Here is a 23,268-nt window from a genome sequence, read left to right as displayed (position 1 = left end):
CACCAGCCCTCCGCCCGCGTGAGAAAACAGGAAGCGTTGCGCGCAGCGGCGCTGGGAGCGAGTGCAGGAAGCCGTGCTTATCTCGGGCCGCAGCCCCGACCCCTGGCCTCACGCCGGGCAGGGGGCGCCTGGGGCGGCCCAAGGACAGGGCCGTTCGCTTGGCAGGGAGCCTTGGCGGCCTCTCTCCATAACCACAATTGGGCCAAGCGGGGGCCAGGGAGCGAAAAGGTGGAGACTGATGCCACTGAGCCCCCCAGGGCACTTCGGCCTGAAGTCCCTCCGCAGGCACAGTCCAGTCAACTCGGTCGGCAGATGACCCAGGAGCCTCCTCTGACCCCATGGCGTCCCACCGCCAGCCCCTGAGGGCCTGACCAGTCAATTCCCCCAAGCAGGGACTGGCTTCCCACAGCAGGTGCGACCTCCCTGCTGGTTCTTCCGGTTTTAATGGAGGGAATAGTTGTTTCTGTGTTTACGAAGTTGAGTCCTTTCCTGGGGAGAGGGCAGGATGGGGGCTTTCCCTGGACCTCCCCCAGGGTCCTGAAGGCCACTGGCAAGGACAATGGGCCCCAGCACCTGGCATTGGTCCCCAGTGAGTATGTGCTTCCTGATGGGGGGGGGGGGGTGTTTGTTTCTAAGTCCACCACAGCTGGAGCAGGCAGCCTCCTTGCACACCTGCAGGTCTTGAGACCCCACACTCACACTCACACGCAAGGGCCAAGTGCCCACAAAGCCAGAAAGCCAGGCATCCTCCAGGTCTGGGAGCAGGTGTTTCCTCCCTGGTCTCCCTGCCTGGGTTGCTGCCCTGAGCCCATCCAGCACCCACACTAGACATGCAGCTGAACTCACTTGCCCGCAGTCTGCTGGGCTGTGGCTCCATGCACAGGGGCCACAGAGAAGACATCCCCCATCTTTCCCACCCGTCTGTCCCTTGTTCAGTTCAGCAACAATCCTGGGATGGGTGATGGATAGTGAGATGGGGGGAAGGTGCTGCCCCGGCCCCCAAGAGGCTGCAGCTTTCACCCCAGTGGAGGTAGAGGTGGGAGGTGGGGCTGGGTGGGGAACACACAAGTGGCAAAGTCAGGATTAACTTTTAGTTTTGCAAATCCAGAGACTGGCTTGCCTCTTGCCCTAGTTCCAGATGTTCTTTTCAAAGGCTCCCAGTCTGGGAGGCCATGGAACCAGGCTCCCTTCAAAGCCTGCCAGGCCCCCTCTTCCCAGTGCTGCACATGGGGGGCCTGGCTCCTGGGCTGCAGGAAATTGCACAACGCTGGCCAATGCCCTGCAGGCCCCATCTGCCACCCTGGCACAGCCCCCTCCTTCTGAGCCATAGCCCCTACATCCCTGGAAACAGCTGAGCCTTGAGAAGGCGTGCACCGGGTAGAACAAGACCGGATGCAGGCTCCCGCCCCATGCGTGGCTGAGCCCCTGCGTCTCTGAGTCGGTTCTAGTTGGTTCCAGTCAGCAAACGTCTGTGGAGCAGCTCCTGTGCTGGTCTGTGCCAGGTGAGCATGAGGACAACTTGACCTGTCCTCTCAGAGCTTCAAAAAGGCCACAGGAGAGCTGCCACTGGGGTCCCCATGGTGAGCCTGAAGAGCTCAGCCTCTCAGGGTCTGAGCAGACACCCAGATTCTCCTCTGGTCTCCATGTCTTGGCAGCTCTGAGCCTCTCAGTGGGGCTGTGCACCTGGCCTAGTTCCGAAAGAGAAAGACACTATCGTGAGTTGAACCCCACTCTCTGGGGCTGACGCTGGCAGTTCCCCTACAGAGGAACTACAGGACTGGGGCGTACAGGCTTCTCTTCATTGGCCCAAGGACTCAGACATCAACCTGTGTCCCTAAAACTCTGAGGTTTCTGCCTGTCCTCCAGCCCCCAGGACACTGTGATTTGTTTGATCTTTCCTCAGTGACGAGAGTGGGAGCTGCCCTGTTGCCCACTCATCTCCCCAGCCAGATTGCTCTGAAGAGGGGGCACCGTGGGCAGGCAGAAGCAACAGCAGGACACTCAGGAGGTGACTCACAGCTGTTTATCACAGGACTGCTCTTGCTTTCCCCAGGGGTGGGGAAAACGGGTCCAAGAGAACCTTGGTTAAGCCTGTCCATTCTGTCCCGGCACCCAGCCCAGACCTGTCTCCAAGCTCCTCCTGACCTCTTCCAAACCACCATTTGACTGCCCTGGTCATGTTCTGCTGCCCTACACCTTATGTCCAACAAACTGGAACTTTTTCTCCCTACCTGGACACCCGGCTACACCTGAGCATGTAAAGCAGAGGCCATCAAAGTGAGCCATACTCAGCCCAGGTCCATGCTCCCTCCACTATCCCCACTACTGTCCCCCAATTCAAGAGAAGGCTCTCGTCCATGTCCTGGGATCTCAGGATCTCCCCTTACCCTTCATGTCTGGCACCCATCTACACACAGGCCTGGGTTTTTGTAGGCTCCTATCTAAGGGGCTTCGGTGGGAGCCCCAGGTAGGTTCCAGCACTTGAGCCATGCCTGGCACCCCTGCCCCATCAACACCTGTAGCACTTGCCCACACCACCCTCCATGAAGCACATGAAGCAGAAAAAAGGTCTGGACTGTTCTGTACTTGTGTTCAAGGTGGCCTGGAAGACTGTTCTAGGTCTGAATCTGAAGTCTATCCCCACGCTGAGGTCCAGGAAGGCCCGCCCCCTCATCCCCAGCGCTTTGGTCAGGTGGACCCAGCTCTTACAGTTCCTGTGTGATTTGGGCAAGCCTTAGCTTCCCCACGGTGAAGCTCCCACTGGGCAGATCCAGTGCGTGTGGGAGGGAGCCGGGGTGGGGGTCGGATTTGTGGCCGATTGCCTAACCAAGGCCATTTCAAGTCTCCTGATGTCCTTCGGGCACGGGGCAAAAGGCCTGCCTCCTCTCCTCCTGTTCTAGAGCGAAGGCAGGTGCGCAGCCCATGGGCGTTACCTCTCTCTCCCACGGGCTAGGTGCGGTACTAGGGGCCAGCCAGGCGGGTCCCGCGCCTGGGCTGGGGCAGTCTCTGGAGGCCTCCACCGTGACCACCCCCCTGAGGCCGCAGGAAATGGCCTGGCCGATCTCGCGGCCAGGGCGGCAGGGCCGGTTTCCCCTCAGGCCCGTTTCCTTTATCCGGTTGTTTTGCTCCGAATTCACCGAGCTTAGCCCTCCCCTCCCCTCCATTTCCACCTCCCCACTCAGGTCCAGAATGGAGCAGGACGGATGCGTGACGTTTTAGAGCCCCCCAACGGGCCGCAGGTGCCCCACCCCACCGCTCCGCTCACAAGGAGCCGCGTCCAGTGCCCTACGCGCGCCCCCTGCTGCCCGCAGGCTCTTCCCGCCCCCAGATGTGGCGGGAAGCTCAGGTCCCGTGGCCCTAACACCGAGGCGCAGACCCCGGGCGGCCCAGGGTCCACAGCCTGACCGGCGAAAAGAAGAATCGGACCCGCAGCACCAGCTCCATTTATTGAGGCCTCGCTTGGCGCGTGGGGGGCGGGCCACCTCCGGGACCCGCCACACTTCTCCGAGCCCGGGCAAGAAGGTGCCATTGGCACGTCGGTTCCTAGGTTCCGCCGCGGACCCCCGTTTTTGCTTGCGCTGCGCTGGGGGCAGGGCGCGGGGCGGGCCGCACTAGGATTCCCCGGTGGCCGTGGCGCGAAGCGCGAAGAGTTTCTCCCAGCAGGTGGCGACGGTGTCCAGGACACGCAGCAGGAGCCGCCTCCGACCCCCACGGCGCGGGGCAGGTCGCGTCCTGGGCCGCCGGCTCTGCTGTCGGACACCCATGGTCAGGGAATGCGCCCGACCGCACGCCCGCCCAGTGGGCGGGAAGTAAGCCTCCAGCCCGTAGGGCCATGGCCGCGGACTGCACCGAAGCTCTGCGAGAGGGAGAGGCATGCACTAGGGACACACACCTGGCGCGGCTTCCAGCAGTGGCGCCGCATCACCGCCTCGGTGCGTAGGGCCACTGTCCATGCAGCTTTCTCCAGGTTACCACGGCGGCCTCCAGTCACTGCCCCGCGCAGGGTCTGGCCCAGGGACTCGATGAACAGGAGGATACCGTGCTCCTGGGAAGGAAGGAAAGCTGGGGCGCGGGAGTCCTGAGGGAGGGCGTAGGTGGGGTAGGGAGGGTAGATAGGTACACCTATTCCTACCTTCTGGGCACCGCAGGAGACACGAGGCCATGCCCGCCCTCCGCCCGTTCCAGTCAGGTTTTTCTTAAGGAGTTGACGGTACCCCGAGCCCGGCTCCGGCCCCACCCGTCTCACCGCGGCCTGCAGGTCCTGGAAGATGACTGCGCGGTAGTGGCGGAGCACCTCCGGGACGCTGCAGGCACTGAGCCGAGCCCAGCCAGGGACGAACCACAGCAGTGCCAGCAGGAGGGCGCAGAGCGTGGGCTTGGAAGGCACCTGGAGGGGACACCAGGTTCGGGCTGGGCACGCGGGCCGTGGAGTGCCTTCCAGCACAGGGCGAGAGGGGGACTTTGGGCCACAATATAAAGTGCACCCGCTCCCAATCTCTGAGTTGGTATAAAATGGAGACGGTGCTGTCCACAAAACCTTGAGACACAGGTCTGAGGATAAACTGCAGGCTCGAGGAAGGAGATACCAGACAGCCTGCAAACCACGCAGGCATCTAGGGCTGTGTGTGGGGTGGGGACACCTTTCACCGAGCCCTGAAGGGCAGAGAGGACAAGGAGCTGTTCCAAAATGGGGCCAGTGCTGTGGTTACCTGGGAAAGAAACAATGGAGCCCCTGCAAAGCTGGAGGGCAGAGTCTAGGGGCTCTGTGCAGCAGGAATGACTACTTTGGGGTCCAGCACTTGGTTACCCCAGTACAGCCTCACCCTGGTCAGGGTCAACTACCAGCCACAGTCCACCACCTGGATCAGGCTTTCCTCTCACCAAATCCCCCACCTCATCCCCTCTGGATGCCCACAGAATTGGGATCACAATACCTGAGGCTCTGCCATCCCACAGGAGTGGGGGTAGAACCACTCTGCCCTGTGTGATGTGGCAGTGCCCACCCCTCATTGATGGCTCTGCTTCAATCACCTCACAGAGCCATGAGAACTGGGGTACACACACACACACACACGCCCCAACTCAACCCAGACAGAGGCAAGCTCAGAGCTCCAAGCTACACCTCACTGCAAAGGGAAAGACCGGGGAAACCCCCAAAGGTGATGGGGATGAAGGGGGCCATCACATTACACTGCAAGCAGCCAGCCAACAGGCCCCTTCCTACCCAAAATAGGGGTGGGAACTGACTCTGAAAGGAAACCCATGCATCAAGGAGACAATTGATGGTCCCCAGGCCCCCAGGCTGGAGTCACACAGCTGACTCAGGCTGGAAAATCAATCATGTGAACCCAGCCGGACCACAGGACTCGACTCTGCTTCCCAGCCCCAGCAGGGGAGTTTGACTGCACATACCCAAACCCTGTGTGCATGTGTGTGTGTGGGGGGGTTCCATCCAGGGCACCAAGCAGCAACCAGAAGAGCAGACAGCTCACTGCACCCCTTCCTAAATTTAGCACACTACATACCATGGTCAACTGTCTGTGGCCCCAAGCCTTCTGTGGACTGCAGTCACATTGAGGCACATCTAACTCAGGAGAGGCCAGCAGAAGGTACTGCAAGGACAGACTGGCTACCCAGAGAGTCCCAGGCTCAGCCCAGCATGGGAGAAAAGGGTTGTGGAAGGCTGTGGTGCAAGCACTCAAAGCTGGTCCCAGTGCTGGGAGCTGCTGGGAACCACCGGTGGCTTCTTCCCTGGCCTGTATGCAATCCAGCCCCCTGGCCTACTGTAGCAACCCCCCAGGCCCAGCTGCTCACCATCGGTCAATCAGGGTCTTGCCCTCCCTCACTCCCTCCAGCCGACCACGCACATGGTCCTGGGTCTGTGGTGGTGAGTGCAGCTGCACTTGGCAGGTCCAACACCAGCCCACGGAACTCCCTGGACAGAACTGCCTTGCTGCAGGGCAGGCGGAGAGGCTTTTGAAGTTGGCTCCTCCAGCAGAGGGAGGGAGGGGACAGGCGCAGAGGGAAAGAGAGGCCCACAACCAGCCTGCCCCTGCCCCTCCCTCTCCCAGACTCCATCCTACTTCTTCAGTTAGTCTGGACCTGGAGCCCATAACGACCTGTCCTGCAGGCCCAGGGTTGCTCTGGGGCTGAGGGTCTTGCACTGACCCACTGGGAATTGTTAAGCCCTAGGCAGACCTTGCACTTCCTCAAGGAGTGAGAGTGCTCAGTGGGCAGAAGGTAGTGCAGGGCCCAGCTGTGGGCAAGGGGAGCCAGGAAAAGCTGACTGGGGCCTGCCTCAGTGGTCAGCAGGTGCTGCCTCTCCCAGGAGCTGGCTGACAGAACCTGGTGGGCAGGACTTCACTCCCTGGTCCACGACCACAAGCCCCTATATGAACTCTCAGGAAGTCCTGCCCTAGCAGGTTGAGATTCAGGACTTCCCAGACTCCCACACTGCTGGTCCAGTCTCATTCTTCCTGGCCTGAAGGGGTCTTTATGGGTAGGGGCTGCTGCTCTGCCCTAGAACAGAAGCAGCCTCTGGAACATGGTTCGCCTTCAGTTTGAGCTAAAAACCTTCAGCTGAAGAAAAGCTACATTGAGCCTCTCAGGGATGGAAGTTGGTGATGCACACGAGAAAGCCACCACCTTGCAGATGGGAGGATGTACCCGTGGACGTGTGGGTATTCTAGAACCCACCTGAAGTCTCACACCAATCAGCCTTCCCAGGAGGAGCCAAGGGGACAAGCCACTAAAAGCAAAGGTCACCCTGCCCCTTCCCATAAGGCTGCCTCCAAGGTTCCCAGGAACACATGAAGCCCTGTGGCCACCTCTCAAGACAGGGCAGCAAAGACTGATCACAACTTCACAGGCCCCAGGTGAGCCAGAACGTCCATGTGGCTGCCTGGCATCAAACAACCAGCACCTCTAGTTCCACCCTGAAGACTGGTCCTCTGTCCTCGAGTTGGGCCCACGGCTTCCACAGCAGGGCCTCATCTACCCCAGATGCCCATAGTTGAATTGGACACTCCTGTGGCCAGCACTCCTCAGGGCTCACCTGGAAGGAGGGCAGAAAGGCACCCCAAACCAGCAGGGTCCTGTGTGTAGGAGGGCTGAGCTGTGCATGAGTGACTACTGCTGCAGGCCTTGCCACAGGTATGAGACACAGGGGACCCCCGGGGCTCATCTCTTAAGACTGTGGAGGACAGCTATTCTGCAGGAAGCAGGGGTCAGAGGGTGTCCCTCACCATCCCTCACAGCCACTCATCTTCTTGTTGGCCAGTGTGGGAGACTGTCCACTGCCCTTTAGACCAGCCATGACCTTGAGCCAGTCACCTGACATGGCCTGCTACACACCACTCTTGAGAGCTATTTCCCAACTGAATGCACACACACACAGATTCAAGGCCCAAGAACTCATTTATCCCCACAGAACAGAAAGGCTAAAAGAAGTCACATCTCAGCAATACAAAATTCCATTTGGTGATGAGGGCAGCCACAGTGCTTCAGGATAAAACTGCTGACTATGAACTAGCAGAAGCAGATTCACCTGCAAAAGCAATATAAACTCCTCCAGGGGACATCTCCTGGCCAGCATGGAGAGGTCTGGGCACAGCCAGGCCTGGGTGCACTGCTGGGTGCACTCAGGACTTCAAGAGGCTCCAGCTGTCCCTAGACTACGGCTGGGAAAGTCCCTAACTCTGTGGGTGTGACCATGGGGGCTCCTGTAAGTGCTTCCTCCTACTCATGGCCCAGTCCCTATGTGGCCTCCAACCTGTGCTACAGACTGATGATCAGGTGTTGCCACTTCTTCCAGACCCTGGACTCTACCATCTCCACAAAACCTCAGCAAGCCCTGGTATCCCACCAAGCTTCCTCTGTAGGACACAGGTGTCTGCAAGAGGCCTTGCCCCAAGCAGAGGCACCGGGACCACCCTGTGCATGTGTAGGAGGCTGATGGGGCTGCAAAAGCACAAGACAGCAGGCCCACCCTGACCCATGACATGAAGACCTTTAATGAATGATGGACAGACGGTCAACCTGCCCATGTACATCCATGAGCCACCCTTGGTCCCACCCCATGTCCCAGACTGGGTCATCAGAAGGTGTTCTTGATGCGGGCAGCCACCAGCACTAGGATCTCCCCGATCTTCCTCTGCCAGTTGGTGATGTCCTTGGACACGGCGCACCACAGCTCCCCGTGCCGGGGCTCTGCATTTTCGCAGCGCTTCCTCACCTCCTCCTGCTGCTCCTGGAGGAGGGACCACAGGGCTTCAGGCAGGGCTCTTCCAGCCCCACAACTGCCCCCCCCTTGCAGACCTGGCCCCAGCTTGTGGATTAGGAGGGCTTAGCTGGGCTCCTCAAGACAGCCTTTCCCCCTCAGAAACCCAGACCCAGTCAACGAGGTTGGTGCCAAGCTGAGCCAGGCTCCTTGCCACTGTCTGAATAAGGCACTCACTAGATTCAAAGTAGTCTGCCTGCTACTTCTGAGGAGGACCCCAGGACATCCTGGTGACCCCTACCCCACAGACGTGGCTTTGATAAGGCTTGGCTGAGGAGAGGCTGCTGCCTGGGCTCCTGGAATACCACCCATGGATTAGGCCCAAGAGGACAAAAGCCAACTCCAGTTTCCTCTCCAAGGTGACTCCAAGCCCCACCAGTCACCAAACAACTCAAAATATGGTAACAGGGTCAGGCTTGGTAGCACAGGCCTGTAAATCTTCAGTAGGAGGCTGGGGTGGGAGGACCAAGTTCCAGGTCAGCCTCAGCAACTTACCTCAAAATAAAAAAATAAAAAGGAATGGGGAATGTAGCTCAGTGGTAAAGTGCTCTTGGGTTTAATCCCTAGTACCAAAACAAAACAAAACGAATAACAGACCACTTAAAAACTGAACTAAGCAAATAAATTTCAGGCTATAATGAGAAAACAGCTGTGGCTCAGTCAATCACTGTGCCCCAACCCTATTCTCCAGACCCAGGACTGAGGGGTGCTGGCAGAGCTCCCTACAGTACCAGAAGGTTGGGGACAAACAGGAAGGCATGTGTAATGGTCAGCTGGTGTGGCCTCACCTCGGTGCCATGCTGCAGTTCGAACTTGTAGAAAAAGGCCCAGGCGTCCCCCAGGTCGGAGTCGATCTTCACCGTGCGGTGGAACCACTCCCGGGCCTTGGTGATCTTCCGTTCACTCCAGAAGAGCCTGTGGCAGGAGGGCAGCAGGACTCAGAGGGAGCGGGCATCCCAGCGTGGGGAGGGCTGCCAGTGTGACCCCTGGCTCTCCTGACAGTCTGCACCCACACTGGCACCTGCCGTGGGAAGGCCTGGACTGCCCCCGCCACCTTGCCTGTCCTGAAGCATCTGACCACACTGCTACTTGAAAAGAAAGGAATGCTCAGATGCACAGCAAGACCCCAACTCTTGAAACTTCCTTTCCTCCAGGTCAAACAAAGACAAAGCAAAACCTGGCAAAGCGTCAGTTAGGCCCAAACTGCAGTCTCAGCCAGGTGTCTGCTGCTCGTCCAGCTCCAGGCAGGCAACTAAGCAAACACTAAGAAGTGGGCTTCCAGTCAGCACTAGGGACACTGCCTGCTGGGGCTGCAGGCCCCAGGCCCAGGACTATAGCACATGCCTGCTGTGCCTGCCACACACACAGACAACTGAGAGTCAGCTGAACAGGGTCCACATGTGTGGATCCTCAGAAGCCAAATCAGGGTCTTCAGGAGCACCCTTCCCCTTCCCACTGGTATGGGACATGCTAGGCTCTGCGCACTCTGGCAGGCCTGGGACTTGGGGCTTCGCCCACCTACCCCTGGCTCAGCACCCCTCAACACAGGCACTAAGCAGCTGCCAGCACAGCAGCCTCCACTCCACTGCTGTCTGGGCAGGTCTCAGGGACCATTCAGAGTAACTTCATGCTGATAACCTGATTGTTTTTTAAGCCGTGTGGCACTCTTAATTGCTTGGTGTCAGATAAACTGTGATTTAAAGAGTGCAAACTCAGATATCAGAACAGCAAAGAGTGACTTATTTACTTTAGCAAAGCCTTTATAAGGTTTTATGGCTGCCCTATCTGAGGGCCACACATAAGTCACTCTGGGAGGAGGAAGCCCAGGCAGGTACCAGCCAGGCTTTGAGAAGCCTCTGTCTCGGCAGGGGTCCAGGTGCTGGAGAGAGGCACAGACAAAGGGCCGCCATACCAGACCCTGGAGCCCTGGTGCCACCTGGAGCAGAGTCAAGGCCAGCCCCAGGAAGGCTCTGCCTCTGAGCATCACTCCAGGGTTGGAGAACACGGAGCACGTCCCTGGGGCAGCTGCCATCCTCCCTGAAGACCTTCTTCAGTTCCATGTGCACAGACACCTGCTGGCCCTTCTGCCACACCCAGCCCAATCCCTCTTTCTAGAAGAAAGCAGAGAGCCTGTGGGATTAGGATGGCCCTCAAGGCACAGCACATCCTAGCCACAGCCTTATGCCATTGTCCTGAGATCCTTCAGGGTCCAGTCGCCTCCCAGGCAACCTCTGACCTAGCACCATGTATCAGTTTCAAGGACGTGCTGAGGTCTCTCTCTGACTTCTTCCTCCCCTGGGGGCCATGTGTTCCGAGAGGTTGTCTCTAGTCGGTCACCTCCACACTCCCAGGCATGCAGACTAGACTGGAGTTGTTCCCAGGACCACAGAGATTTCTTACTCTAATATAAGGAAAACAAATTTCTTGGCTGAAGTCCCTTAAGCCAAAGGGTGGACCAACACCAGCAAATCTGTCTCTGCTGAGTAATTCAGGCCACAAGTACAGCCCACAAGAAGCCTGGGATCTCAGGAGGGCCAAAGCACCTAGGAGGCCCCAGGAGAGGGACTGACCTGGACAGACGCCCAGGTGACATGGACAGTGCATGCTGTGGGGCTCTGCTGGAAGACATGCTGCCCCAGAAGGTGGAAGCAGAAGCTCCTGTGGCTGAGGACCAGGGCGGCCCAGCCTGCTCCCTGCACATCTGGCATAGCCAGGGAGGGGCAGACGTGCCGCCAAGGCCCCAGTGGCACCTGAGGCCAGAAACCCGAGAGGACACCCACTCACTTGGCCACAGCCAGCAGCACATGGGGGTCATGCTCACACTTCTTCAGGGCGTCCACACTCTTGGTCTTCCTCTGGGGCCTCGCCTCCAGAAAGACGGCTTCAGACCACAGAATCCCTGAAGTCAAGAGAGATCTGCCTCAGCATTTCCTCTGGTTACAGAAGCACATCCACCCCACATAGGCCACCTGAGGGCCCTGAGGACCAGTCACAAAGGTTGAGTTTCCATCTGCCATGGCCCCCCTGGACAGCAGCAGCCTGGATCACACATGCCCTGGGGAAATGGCCTGACATCAACCACTGCCAAGCCTCCAGTTCTGCTGATTCTGCAACTGCACACCTAAGGATTTATTGTAAGATGATCAGAAATACCAATAGAGATTCACAAGAGAAAACGGGGTCAGGATGGGCACAATGACACAACCTGCAACACCAGTGACATGGGAGCCAAGGCAGGAGGGTGCACATTCCAGGCCACCCTGGGCAACTCAGTAAGACCCTGTCTCAAAATGAAAAGGGCTTGGGCTGGGGAGATAGTTCAGTTGGTACAGTGCTTGCTCGTCAAGCACAAAGCCCTGGGTTCAATCCCTAGCACCGTGAAAACAAAAAACAAAACAAAACAAAAAACCGAAAAGGACTGGGATGGAGTCCAGTGGTAGAGCACTCCTGGGTTCAGTCCCCAGCACCACAAGGGGGAAACAAAACAAAATAAAACAAACCACCACAACAAAACTGGAGATTACCTAAGCATCCAAAAAGTGGCCAAGAACTGAGGGTATGCTACTGAGATTTACATTCTTGAAGAGCCAACAAGAACCAAAAATTCTCACAAAATTTTCAGCTTTATAAAGATAAAACAGGCCAGATGCAGTGGCACAGGCCTGTAATCCCAGCTACTCAGGAGGCTGAGGCAGGAGGATCACAAATTCCAGGCCAGCCTCAGCAACTTAATAAGACCCTGTCTCAAAGTAAAAAAGTAGCTGGGGTGTAGCTCAGTGGTAGAGCACTTGCCCAGCATGTGCTAGGCCCTGGGTCTGAATCCAGCACCACCAAAAAATAATAAAAAAGTAAAATACTCAATACCCAATACCCAAGATGACTTTAGTTCTACAACATAATAGAGGTTGTAATCCCATGAACAAGTAAGAGTATGGATTCCTGATTATAGACTAGTGGACCTGGAGGTGATATCTATTTTTTCCTTTTAGCTTCAAATTTCTTTCTTTCTTTTTGTCACTGGGGCTTGAACCCCGGGGTACTTTACCACTGAATCACACCCCCAGCCTTTTTTATTTTTTATTTTCAAACAGGGTCTTGCTGAGTCCTTAGGCCCTCACTAAATTGCCCAAGCTGGCCTAGGCTGCTGGGACTGACAGGCATGTGCAATCACGCCCAGCTCCAAAATTCTTTATGCCGAATATGCATTCCTTGTACACCTGGAGTAAAATAATAAGTTAAATCGTTTTTGCTTGAACCCAGGGGTGCTCTACCACTGAGTTACATCCCCAGCCCTTTTTATGTTTTTTATTTTGAGACTCAAACTTGTGATCCTTCTGTCTTAGCTCCTGAGTCTCTGGGATCACAGGCATGCACCACTGCCCCCGACAATAAAAGTTGAATTTTTTTTCTTTTCTTTTCTTTTTTTTTTTTTTTTTTATAATTTAATGCTCAAGAATTGGCAGCACTGGCTCTTTATTTATTTATTTTATGTGGTGCTGAGGATTGAACCCAGTGCCTCACATGTGCTAGGCAAGTGCTCTTACCACTGAGCCACAAGCCCAGCCCCAATAAAAATTAAATCTTAACTTCAACTATACTACAAAGCAACAGTAACAAAAACGGCATGGTATTGGCACCAAAACAGGAAGATCAATGGTACAGAATAGAGGACACAGACACAAACCCAAATAAATACAATTTTCTCATACTAGACAAAGGTGCCAAAAATATGCAATGGAGAAAAGATAGCCTCTTCAACAAATGGTGCTGGGAAAAATGGAAATCCATATGCAACAGAATGAAACTAAACCCCTATCTCTCACCCTGCACAAAACTCAACTCGCAATGGATCAAGGACCTCGGAATCAGACCAGAGACCCTGCAGATTATAGAAGAAAAAGTAGGTCCAAATCTTCAACTTCTTGGCTTAGGATCAGACTTCCTTAGCAGGACTCCCATAGCACAAGAAATAAAAGCAAGAATCAATAACTGGGATAGATTCAAACTAAAAAGCTTTCTCTCAGCAAAGGAAACTATCAGCAATGCAAAGAGAGAGCCCACAGAGTGGGAGACTATCTTTGCCACTCATACTTCAGATAGATCACTAATTTCCAGAATATATAAAGAACTCAAAAAACTCTACACCAAGAATACAAATAACCCAATCAACAAATGGGCTAAGGATATGAACAGACGCTTCACAAAAGAAGATCTACAAGCAATCAACAGACATGTGAAAAAATGTTCACCATCTTTAGTAATAAGAGAAATGCAAATCAAAACTACACTAAGATTCCATCTCACCCCAATTAGAATGGTAATTATCGAGAATACAAGCAACAATAGGTGTGGGAGAGGATGTGGGGAAAAAGGTACACTCATACATTGCTGGTGGGGCTACAAATTAGTGCAGCCACTCTGGAAAGCAGTGTGGAGATTTTTCAGAAAGCTTGGAATGGAACCACCATTTGACCCAGCTATCCCACTCCTCGGCCTATACCCAAGGGACTTAAAATCAGCATACTACAGAGATACAGCCACATCAATGTTCATGCTGCTCAATTCACAACAGCCAGGTTGTGGAACCAACCTAGATGTCCTTCAATTGATGAATGGATAAAGAAACTGTGGTATATATATACACAAAGGAATATTACTCAGCTATAAAGAATAATAAAATTATGGCATTTGCAGGCAAATGGATGAAACTGAAGAATATCATGCTAAGTGAGATAAGCCAATCTCAAAAAACCAAAAGGACGAATGATCTCGCTGATAAGCAGATGATGACACATAATAGGGGGTGGGAGGAGGGCAAGAACGGAGGAAGGAGGGATGTATAGAGGGAAAAGAGGGGTGGGAGGGATGGGGGGAAGGAAAAAATAACAGAATGAATCAAACACCATTACCCTACGTAAATGTATGATTACGCAAATGGTATGCTGTTACTCCATGTACAAACAGAAACAACATATAACCCATTTGTTTACAATAAAAATAAATAAATTTAAAAAAAAAGAAATGTTAAAAGCTAAAAAAAAAAAAAAAAAAAAAATTAAATCTTGAAAGAGAAATAAACACGAACTCAAACTCTCCCATGTTGAAACTGGGAATTCAGTCCAAACATCTCAGTGACCAAGTCCAGTGAAACTTGAACAAAATAAGTCACGCACAGGTCCTGACAGTCAACCAGGAGTCCCTTACCAGAACTGGGGCACTCCTGCAGCGCCTTGGCCATGAGTGTGTTGGCAATGTTCTTCAGCCCTGCTCGGTACTCCAGTCGCACGGACTCCAACCTGAGGAGACAAGCCAGGGACATCCACAAGCCCATCTACCTGTGCACAAACCCCTGCTGGCCCCCTGGTAGCTCAATAACAGCAGCAGTTGGGACTTGTTATCTGCAGAGCAGAGCTCATCCATGAGAGGCAGTTGCCCCTGCTGAGCCCTTGACTCCCACAGACCGAGATGAAGTGAAGATGCCAGAACAGGACAGACTGGACCAGGGAGTGAGCACCCACCCGGTGTCCTCCCAGGTTCCTTCAGTGAGCAGAGCCCTGTAGCTTTACAGGCAGGACACCACTCCTCTCCTGGCAAATTCTTGCTGTGGCCCACTTGCCGTGGCCTCTTCCACGCAGTCTGCTTGCTCAGCTCCACCCTGCACCCCTGGCTAACCCCTGGCTCCCTGAGCACCCCCTTTCCGAGCACGTTAAACAGCACTGAATCACCCACAGGCCCGTCCCCCTGTCTAGGCCCATAGTTCCTCATGGCAGCACCTGGGCCTCCCAGATGCCCCCCAGAAGCCAGAAGGCTGGTGAGGACAGTCCCCTAAAGGGCAAGTTGGTCAACAGCCAGCACTCACCATAGCCCAGGGTTCTTTGGGTTCTTCAGGCGAGACTTCTCCAAAATGGCCCGTGCTCGGGTCAGCTGCCCAATCTTTTCCTCCAGCCGGGAGAGCAAGAGCCATAGGGGTGTGGAGTGAGGGCACTTTTTCAGCTGTGGCCAACAAAGCAAGCATGAGAGATGCTCAGGTGGTGTCCAGGAAGGACTGAGACATAGCAGAGGTGCGCTTCACCTACAGGCACCTCTGCTGTGTCCAGAGACTGCTCCACAAGGGTTTACAGGCACACTGAGGTACAAACACACGTGGGTGCGTGTGAGTGTACAGGTGTGTTCACAGCATGTGTTCTACATTTGCAATTGTGCTGTGCACACGGGCACACATACCGTATGTTTTTTGTGCTACACCCCACATGTTGGGGTGTGCAGCTCTGCAGAAGAAAAGCACTGGACTCACAGAGGGAGGACCAGGGCTTGGTCCTGAGTCCACAATTCCACCAGCTGAGGCCTGAGTGAGCCACTGACCACTAACCCTCCAACTCTCCTTGGAGGTGAGGGGCAACGGCCACAATGCAGGCAAGCTGCAGCCCAGGTGTCCCAACAGAAGCTTACCCCCTGGTTGTAGGCCTCCCGAGCCTTCTCCATCAGTTCCCCCTGCTCCTCGATCTGCCCCTTCATCATCCACAGCTTGGGGAAGTCCTCGTAGTGCTTCAGGGCTTCCTCACATAGTTCCTGGGCAGCTGCGATGTTCCCCAGCACCCACTCCAGCTTCACGGACTTCATGAACACCTGTAAGCAGACACGTGCAAATCACAGCAGAGGCACTCCCGTGACACTCACTGTACACTGTGGCTCATCTTCCCCTTGTCTACCCTGCTGATCTGACGTGCCCTGTAAGCTGATTCACAGCAGAGCAGGTAAGTACAAAAGCAAAGCTACACAGGACTGGGCTGCAGCCTGGGTTCTCCTCCTCGCACTCCTCACTGACATGCAAGCCAGGCGCCAGGTCCACACATGCACACACGGCACCCCAACAGCTCCACCCTACCCGACTACCATCACGCACACGGGCTGTGGGAGCGCTGCTCCGTGCCTTGGCCAGCAGCCTGCGGGCCCTCTCGTACTCATTGTTCTCAGACTCGAGCTTCACAGCTGCCAGCCAGATCTCCTCACTGTTGGGGTTGGCCTATGGGACAAGCATAGCATATCAAGATGGGTTCAGAACCAGTGGCGGGGGAGAGGGGAGCACATACAATCAAAGGCAGGCCTTGCCCCTGGGGACAGGGCCAGGCCTTGCTCCACAGCAAGAACAGTAGGTCCAAGCCCTTCCCAGGTTAGGCAAGGATAGAGCAGACTCCAGGCAAGAACCTGAGCTTACCTGAAAACACACACTCCACTTTTATTCTGTGCAGAGGGGAGGTCCGACAGCAGTGGAGCAAAGCTAGAGGCTACAGAGGCATCTCCAGGATCTACTCAGACCCTTCATGGCCCTCTCAAAGTCTTGAGTGGGTCACTCACGTCCTGTCTGTGTGGACTCACTACAGGCGACCTCACTCTTCCCTTCTCCCGCTGCCCCAATGTGTTGTGGGTTGCATGCAGAGGGCTCCCAAAGACTGAGACTGAGCTACACGCAATCCAGAATCCAGTGGACATGCAAACGGAGCCTTCGAAGTGTCCTTAGAGTGGTACCCAGACAAAGCCTAACCAGCACAGGAGTCAGCAGCCCCATAGGACAGGCAAGAAAAGCCACCTCAGGGATTCTAGCATGCCACAGCATGAGGTGATGGGCAGCAGTCACCAGGTGGTAGAAAGGACACTGCCTCTTTTGCATTCTCTCCAGGAGGCCCAGTCAGGCCCTCTGGTGGAAGGACACTTTATGGTGGCAGCCTGGGCTGCAGGAATGGATGGCATTTTCATAGCACTCCACTGTTTACTAAGAAGTGTGTTATAAAACCATCTAACACTCTGTTGTCATTAGGATGTTACATGTGACAAAGGAAAAAAAAAAAACTTAAAAATCCTATACACCTCATGGCAGCTGGACAGTCAGACCGGCAAGGGCAGCAGTTTCAACAGGGCTCCCCTCAGACAGGGCCTCAGGGCTCCCAGAGAGACCACGTGTGATCCTGTGTTCTATGATCTGGAACATTCAGCCTGTGGTAACACTGCGTGGTGGGGACCAGAAGGGAAGTGTTCCCCAGTTGGGCTATTCTTCCTGCTCACAGGGCCCCTCAGGGCACTGGCCACTGCAGAGTTCAGTGCATCTAGATCATGGCATGTCCATCCCAAGACACATGCATGGGAAGTTCTCAGGCACCAGCCAGCACAGAGGTTGGGGTCTGCCACACAGGTGACCCCTCACGCACCTGGAAGGCCAAGGCCAAGATGCTCCGCGCTGCAGGCACATCCCCTGCCAGCCACTTGGACTTGGCGCCCATAAGCCACAGCACCTCGGCCTTGGGGCAGTGGGCCACGGCTCTCTGCAGGAGCGCCTCCAGAGATTCCCTGGAAGACAGAGGTCAGGGTCACCAGAGCCATAAACCAGAGCACACAGGCACTCAGACACAGCAGGGGCAGCAAAAAGACAGTTACTACTCCAAAGTCCGGCACTATAAATGATTTACCAGAGTTTATAATGGGGAGAGTGTGGGGAGATCTTTCCTTTCCATAAAGGTTCTAAATCCAACTACTGAAGAGGGTTCCACAAAGCGCGCATTGTTTAAAGGGCACAGCCTTTTACAATGTGTGGCCTGGAGGCAGTGATAACTCCCCATCAGGTGACAGGGAAGGTCTTTCACCTCAAACAGAAGGACACCCTGGATCCACTGATGAAGAGTCTATCTTCTGGCCTTATTGGAAAAAAGTGGCTTTTAGGTCACACCTGAGCAAGAACGCTGCTAGCGCTGAGTGCCTCTCCTTGGTCCTCTGTCTCTGGATCATGTCACCTTCATCAGTGACCCCTGTGGGCTTCAGTGTGTTCAACAGCAAGTCACAATAAACATGCAAAGCCACACTATGAGGCCTGAGGGCATGGCCATGTCTCACTAAGAGCCCTGGACCCCGGGCACCACTGCCTTCCCATACTTCTAAGTGGGCACCCTGGAGAAAGTCCTGCAGGAGGCAGTTAGGCACTGAGGAGGCAGCTGTGCCTGCTCAGGCCGTGGGGCCAAGAAGTCTCAGACGACAACTGCCCTGGCCAGCTTAGACTATCCCAGGTGACCAACAGTGTGAGCCATAAGGATCTTTTCAGAATGTCCCACGTTCCTCAAGGGGTTAACTCTGAAACAAACCAGCTGGCAGTGCTGGGAGGGAGCTGGAGCTCCAGTAGCACACTGGAAAGGGGCCCTGAAGAGACAACACTCAACAATGCCAGAACAGAAAAGAAACAGGGCTGAGCACTCTCAGCTGCAGCCACACTGAGCAGCCAAGCACAACCCACCCAGCATTGGGACAGAGACCCCAGGAGGGGATGGATGGAGGGTGCCTGGGGACCCAGCCTGATGCCTTGCAGCACTATCCATTCAAAAGAAGAAACTGCAATGCCTAATTTAATCAGCACTTCCAGGCAGTAAGGCAAATCCAAAAGGTTTTTTCAATTAAAGAAAATTGTAAAGGACCTCCTCTGCGTACAAACCAGCCCAAACCCAGAGCCAGCACAGCTTAAGTGAAAACAGCCTGCATGGACTAGACTCTTCTTCACCACTGCTGCACCAACTGTGTAGCTTCAGCTTCCAGCTAGCACCCGGCAGGATAGGTCTCCTCCAAGCCCTTGGTTTCTCAACTCTAAGTATGATCCTACTGAGATGGGACTGTAAAGATCAGTCCATTGCAAAGTCCCAAGGACCATGAAACAAGCTCCTGCCCTCATCATGCACACCATCCCTGTCAGGGTCCCCCCACCACAGAAGTCTGGGTCCCAAAGGGAGGCACTCGTGGGTCTCCAGTGCCATGCAGAGAAGAGACAAAGGTTCAGTCAGTGCAATGGGCAGGTGGATCCCACCTCGTACCTGGTACCATGGTTTTTCTCAAAGTATGCAGCTCGCAGCCATACACTCTTCTTGCTGGGGAACACTTGCAGGGCATAGGCGTAGATGGCCCGTGCACACTCCAGGGCATTGTGGGCTACACACTAGAGCAGAGAGACAGATGTGAGGTTGCTGATGCCCTGCCCAACCTCCCATGATTCTCAGTGACGGTATCTGCCAGAAAGTCCACAGCAGTCCATCTAGTCAGAACTGCAATCTAGGAGAGGTACACCAGGGATGGACACAAGCACTGAAGCCAGCCAGGGACTGCCTGCAAGGGCATCGGTCACCACCTGCGGCACACTCACACACCAAAACCACACATCAAGAGTACTACTTGTCTAAGACTAGGTACATGTATTTTCCGTTATAAAAGTGACACTGGAAATCTGAATATGATGATGAGAGGGAAGAGGAAGGGAAGCCCTCACTCCAACAGAATCACTGCACAGGCTGCTTCTAGGCATTTCCATACTCGGGATGTTTTAATTTTTGAGTAGCAATAAACAATAAAACCAAGTCAGAGAGCCAGTCATCACCTGCAGTAACAAGCATCCAGGAGCTAGCTTAACAGATCTGTGTAGTGGCCATGACAGCCAGCTCACTGGACAGGCTCAGACACCTGTTCTCATGCAACTGCACACAGGATCACAGGCACCATCCCCAAGAGAAATCACTGCCCTCCACACCCTGCAGACATTCAAAGTATCCTTGTACCGAGAAGGGGTTTAAATTTGGAGATGAGTAAAAGGCCACTAGGGAGAAGGACATGGACAAAGCTTTTCTTCCATGAATAACAAAATGCTCTGAGTGGAACTGGGACTCACAGTTCTATGTCTATCCACAGGGAGGCACCTGGCCATACAAGACCCCTTCCCAGATGGACAGCTGCTGTCCCAGAGAAAGGACACTTGTGTGTGTGGAAATGGGTACAGAGGGGACAAGGATCAGGCATGTCAAGATCTCCTAGCCCACACCCCATACCTCCTCTGTCATGTGGTCTCCCTCTGACTCAACCACCACAAAAATCAGGGAGAGCCCTGCCTTGTGTGCTGTGTCATGACCAGAAGGACTCAGACCTGGACAGAGCAAGCCTGGTCTCCCCTGAGGCTGCTACCCAAAGCAGATGGGGCCAGTGACAAGTTTTTCAGATCCTCCACCACCTTGTCTGATCTTACAACTGTCTCCAGAACAGCTGGGACACCTCATGGGATCAAGTTAAAGTGTCCAGGGTCTTGGGGTGGATGGGCCAGTCCCGGGGTAGGGAGGAACACTAGAGAACACTCCACACTTCTAGCATAAGAGAAACTTCAGTTCTTACTCTTACATTACGAAGTGTTGAAAAGTAGCTGTGCTTACTCTAGTCAAGGTGGGAGGACAATAAAAGATGAGAAACCCCAATGGCTCCCACATCACCTGCAGCGACACCCACCAAGGGCCTCTGAAGGCATCAAAAGCAATAAGGAGAACAAAAGGGAAGCAAAGCATTATGACTCTGTCCAGAATAAAGAGGGCTGAACACCAGGTGCTGGCTTCTTTGACACATGACCAAGGAATTTTCACTCAATACAGAGACTACATATGTTTGTTAAATTAGTCTTTTTTTTTTTGAACCTAGGTGTGCTTAAACACTTAGCTACATTCCCACTCCTTTTTTATTTTGAGAAAGGGTCTCACTAAACTGTTGCTGGCCTTGGAACTTGCAATCCTCCTGCCTCAACCTCCCGAGTCATTGGGATTACAAGCATGTTCCATTCACTGTGCCTGGATTAAATTAATCTTTATATATATTTTTTTTTCTTTTCCTTTTTTGGTGCTAGGAATCAAAGCCAGGACTTGGTGCATGCACACTCCCTATCACTAATCTGCAACTACAGCTCCAACATGATGAAAATCTGAAAGATTGTCACCACTGACCAATGTTTCAACTCTCATCTTCAGGTCAACAAGCCAATGCCTGAGCTCTGGGTCATGCCACACTGGGACCTGAAATGCCAATCTCAAAGGCTTCAGAGATGCCAGCCATGGAGCACAACCCCACAGGCTTAACCTGCCTGGATGGAAAGGGATAAGCATCTACACAAGTGAAGGGTAGAAAGTTCTCCATGACACATAGATATAGCTCACAACATGTACAACAAACAGTATTTAGGAAATCAATTATTTGGCCTGGGCCGTGGCACACACCTGTGATACCAGCAACTTAGGAGGCTGAGGCAGGAGGATCACAAGTTCCAGGCCAGCCTGGGCAACTTAGCCAGACCCTGTCTCAAAATAAAAATGTGTTTTAAAAGGGCGGGGGGTATAGATCAGTGGAAAAGTGATCCTGAGTTCCATCTGTAGTACTGTCCTCTCCCAACTCCACCCCTGGCCAAATCAATTATTTGGCAAACACCATAGTAACAACTGATTCAGACCAAAATGCCAATATTAGCTCCTGAAAATAGTGGGTCAAAGTCTGGGGAGAACAGGTTATTCCACACAGTTTCAAGGTGCCTCCTCACAAATGCTTACTAGTACCAAAGGAAACAAGAGCAGCCACACAGAGGAGAGACCTGGGGCCATCACCTGAACCAGCTGGTCAGTGAACAGAGGAAGACCTGATGTCCCTGCCAGACACAGGACCTCAACTCAGTCACAAGCAAACAGTGCAGAGACCCAGGTCAAAAAGGGACCTACAACACTGCTGGTCTATAATTGAGATTCAGACATGAAACAAAAGACAGACCAAGGCCTGCTTCAGACTGGCCCGAGCACATGGCCCTGAACAGCTCTAGGCAGAACACAGTTGTTTCTTTCTTTTGCTAACACTGAGACGACTGGTGAGATCTGAATCAGGTCTGTAGGCAGGCAACAGCATGCCTGCTGTGCTGTACCAAGTGCCGAGAGGCAAATGGCTGTGTGTCTGCACAAACTTCCCAAGCAGTTCAGGAGCAGCAGCTCGGGGTAATCGTGTGCTTGTGCATGAGGAGATGAGCACAAGCAGAGTGAGGTAAGGGGCATGGAAGAACTCTTTGCAGTTCTGAACGTTAAAGTACATCTGACATTATTTTTATTTCCAAATGAAAAGCTAAAAAAAGAGGGGGTTATGACTGTATTAATACTTTAAACCTTTTTTTTTTTTTTTTTTTTTGGTACTACTGGGAATTGAACCCAGGGATGTTCTACCACAGAGTTACGTCCCCAGCCCTTTTTATTTTATTCTGAGACAGGGTCTTGCTAAAGCTGGCCTTAAACATTTTTATCAATTTGGCTCTACAATCTTGCTTCTGGAAACTTGTTCTGAGGAGATAATCTCAAAGGAGGCAAAAACTTTGTATGTGAAATGTTTTCTGAAATGAAATGTGAAGCAGAAACCAGGGAATGGGGAGCACCTGGTGTTAATGGGGCAGCCACTAAGGCAGCTGCAGTCAACGTGCTGCCCCCTGCTGTGTGTCACTGGTGGTATGCTGGGCTCCTCAGCCACTCAGTGAGCATTCGAAACATCAGCTCTTCAGCTGGGTGCAGAGGCACTTGTGACCCCCAGCAACTCAGCAGTCTGAGGCAGGTGGGTGCAAATTCTAGGCCAGTCTGGGCAAATCAACGAGACCCTGCCCCAAAATAAAAAGGGCTAGGGGTATCTCTCAGAGGTAGAGTGCCCCCGGGTTCAATCCTCACTGCCTCACACACACACAAAAACCCTCTTCACTGAAATTCAGGTTCACAGGAGACTTTTAAAACTGCCTCCTAGTCCTAGGGTCCTGCCGTTCTCTCAGAGGCTCCAGGCCGGTATAAATGCCACACAGCCACACTCACACTATCAGCATCTTCCATCCAGGTATGCTTCCGATCTTCTTCCTCAATCCCGATTCCGATCACAGCACGCATGACTGCCTGGCAGGTGGCCACACTCCCTGCCCTGTCACACTCCTCAGCATCCTAAAAGAGACACAAATCTGTTTTTTGAATTTTGAAGTCAAGTGCCTGAAATGGAAAATGTTATGGCTAGACGGTGGTGCACAGCTCAGGGCTCTGACTAAACACCTCTGCCATGTCTGCCCTGTTTCCTGAGTACCTGTCCTTGCCACCCACCACACAACTGCTCAATAAATACTGAATGAGGCATGGGGATAGGAATGATAGTAGAAT

The 23,268-nt window shown here is 53.7% G+C and overlaps 2 protein-coding genes across 7 annotated transcripts in view; both read right to left on the bottom strand.

Annotated features, from left to right (window-relative positions):
* Positions 1–3,512: 3,512 nt before the first annotated feature.
* LOC306654139 (uncharacterized protein C20orf204) lies at positions 3,513–7,267 on the bottom strand. Of its 5 annotated transcripts, none has more exons than XM_079127420.1 (4): positions 7,055–7,267; positions 4,133–4,387; positions 3,893–4,045; positions 3,513–3,749 (listed from the first exon to the last, which is right to left on the bottom strand). In XM_079127420.1, the coding sequence occupies exons 1-4, from the start codon at positions 7,181–7,183 to the stop codon at positions 3,612–3,614; spliced, it is 675 nt and encodes a 224-aa protein (XP_078983546.1). In that variant the 5' UTR covers positions 7,184–7,267; the 3' UTR covers positions 3,513–3,611. The 5 variants fall into 5 exon arrangements, with proteins under 5 accessions (XP_078983546.1, XP_078983547.1, XP_078983544.1 ...); XM_079127421.1 differs by having other exon boundaries at positions 3,893–4,042; XM_079127418.1 differs by having other exon boundaries at positions 3,893–4,387.
* Positions 7,268–7,397: 130 nt separating this feature from the next.
* Positions 7,398–23,268, bottom strand: part of PRPF6 (pre-mRNA processing factor 6) — a 52,609-nt gene continuing 36,738 nt past the window's right edge. For both annotated transcript variants that reach the window (XM_079127416.1, XM_079127417.1), the window contains 10 exons: positions 22,936–23,058; positions 19,123–19,244; positions 17,482–17,620; positions 16,182–16,301; positions 15,728–15,904; positions 15,138–15,271; positions 14,483–14,574; positions 11,063–11,177; positions 9,067–9,193; positions 7,398–8,248 (listed from right to left, as the gene is read on the bottom strand). In XM_079127416.1, coding sequence (XP_078983542.1) covers positions 8,096–8,248; positions 9,067–9,193; positions 11,063–11,177; positions 14,483–14,574; positions 15,138–15,271; positions 15,728–15,904; positions 16,182–16,301; positions 17,482–17,620; positions 19,123–19,244; positions 22,936–23,058 — 1,302 coding nt within the window. In that variant the 3' untranslated portion in view covers positions 7,398–8,095. The remainder of the gene's footprint in view (positions 8,249–9,066; positions 9,194–11,062; positions 11,178–14,482; positions 14,575–15,137; positions 15,272–15,727; positions 15,905–16,181; positions 16,302–17,481; positions 17,621–19,122; positions 19,245–22,935; positions 23,059–23,268) is intronic.

Source organism: Sciurus vulgaris, assembly GCF_902686455.1.
Source record: "Sciurus vulgaris genome assembly, chromosome: 2".
In the NCBI taxonomy this organism is placed as follows: Eukaryota; Metazoa; Chordata; class Mammalia; order Rodentia; family Sciuridae; genus Sciurus; species Sciurus vulgaris.
Note: the sequence above shows the minus strand (reverse complement) of the source record. Positions and strands in the feature narration are given on the sequence as shown.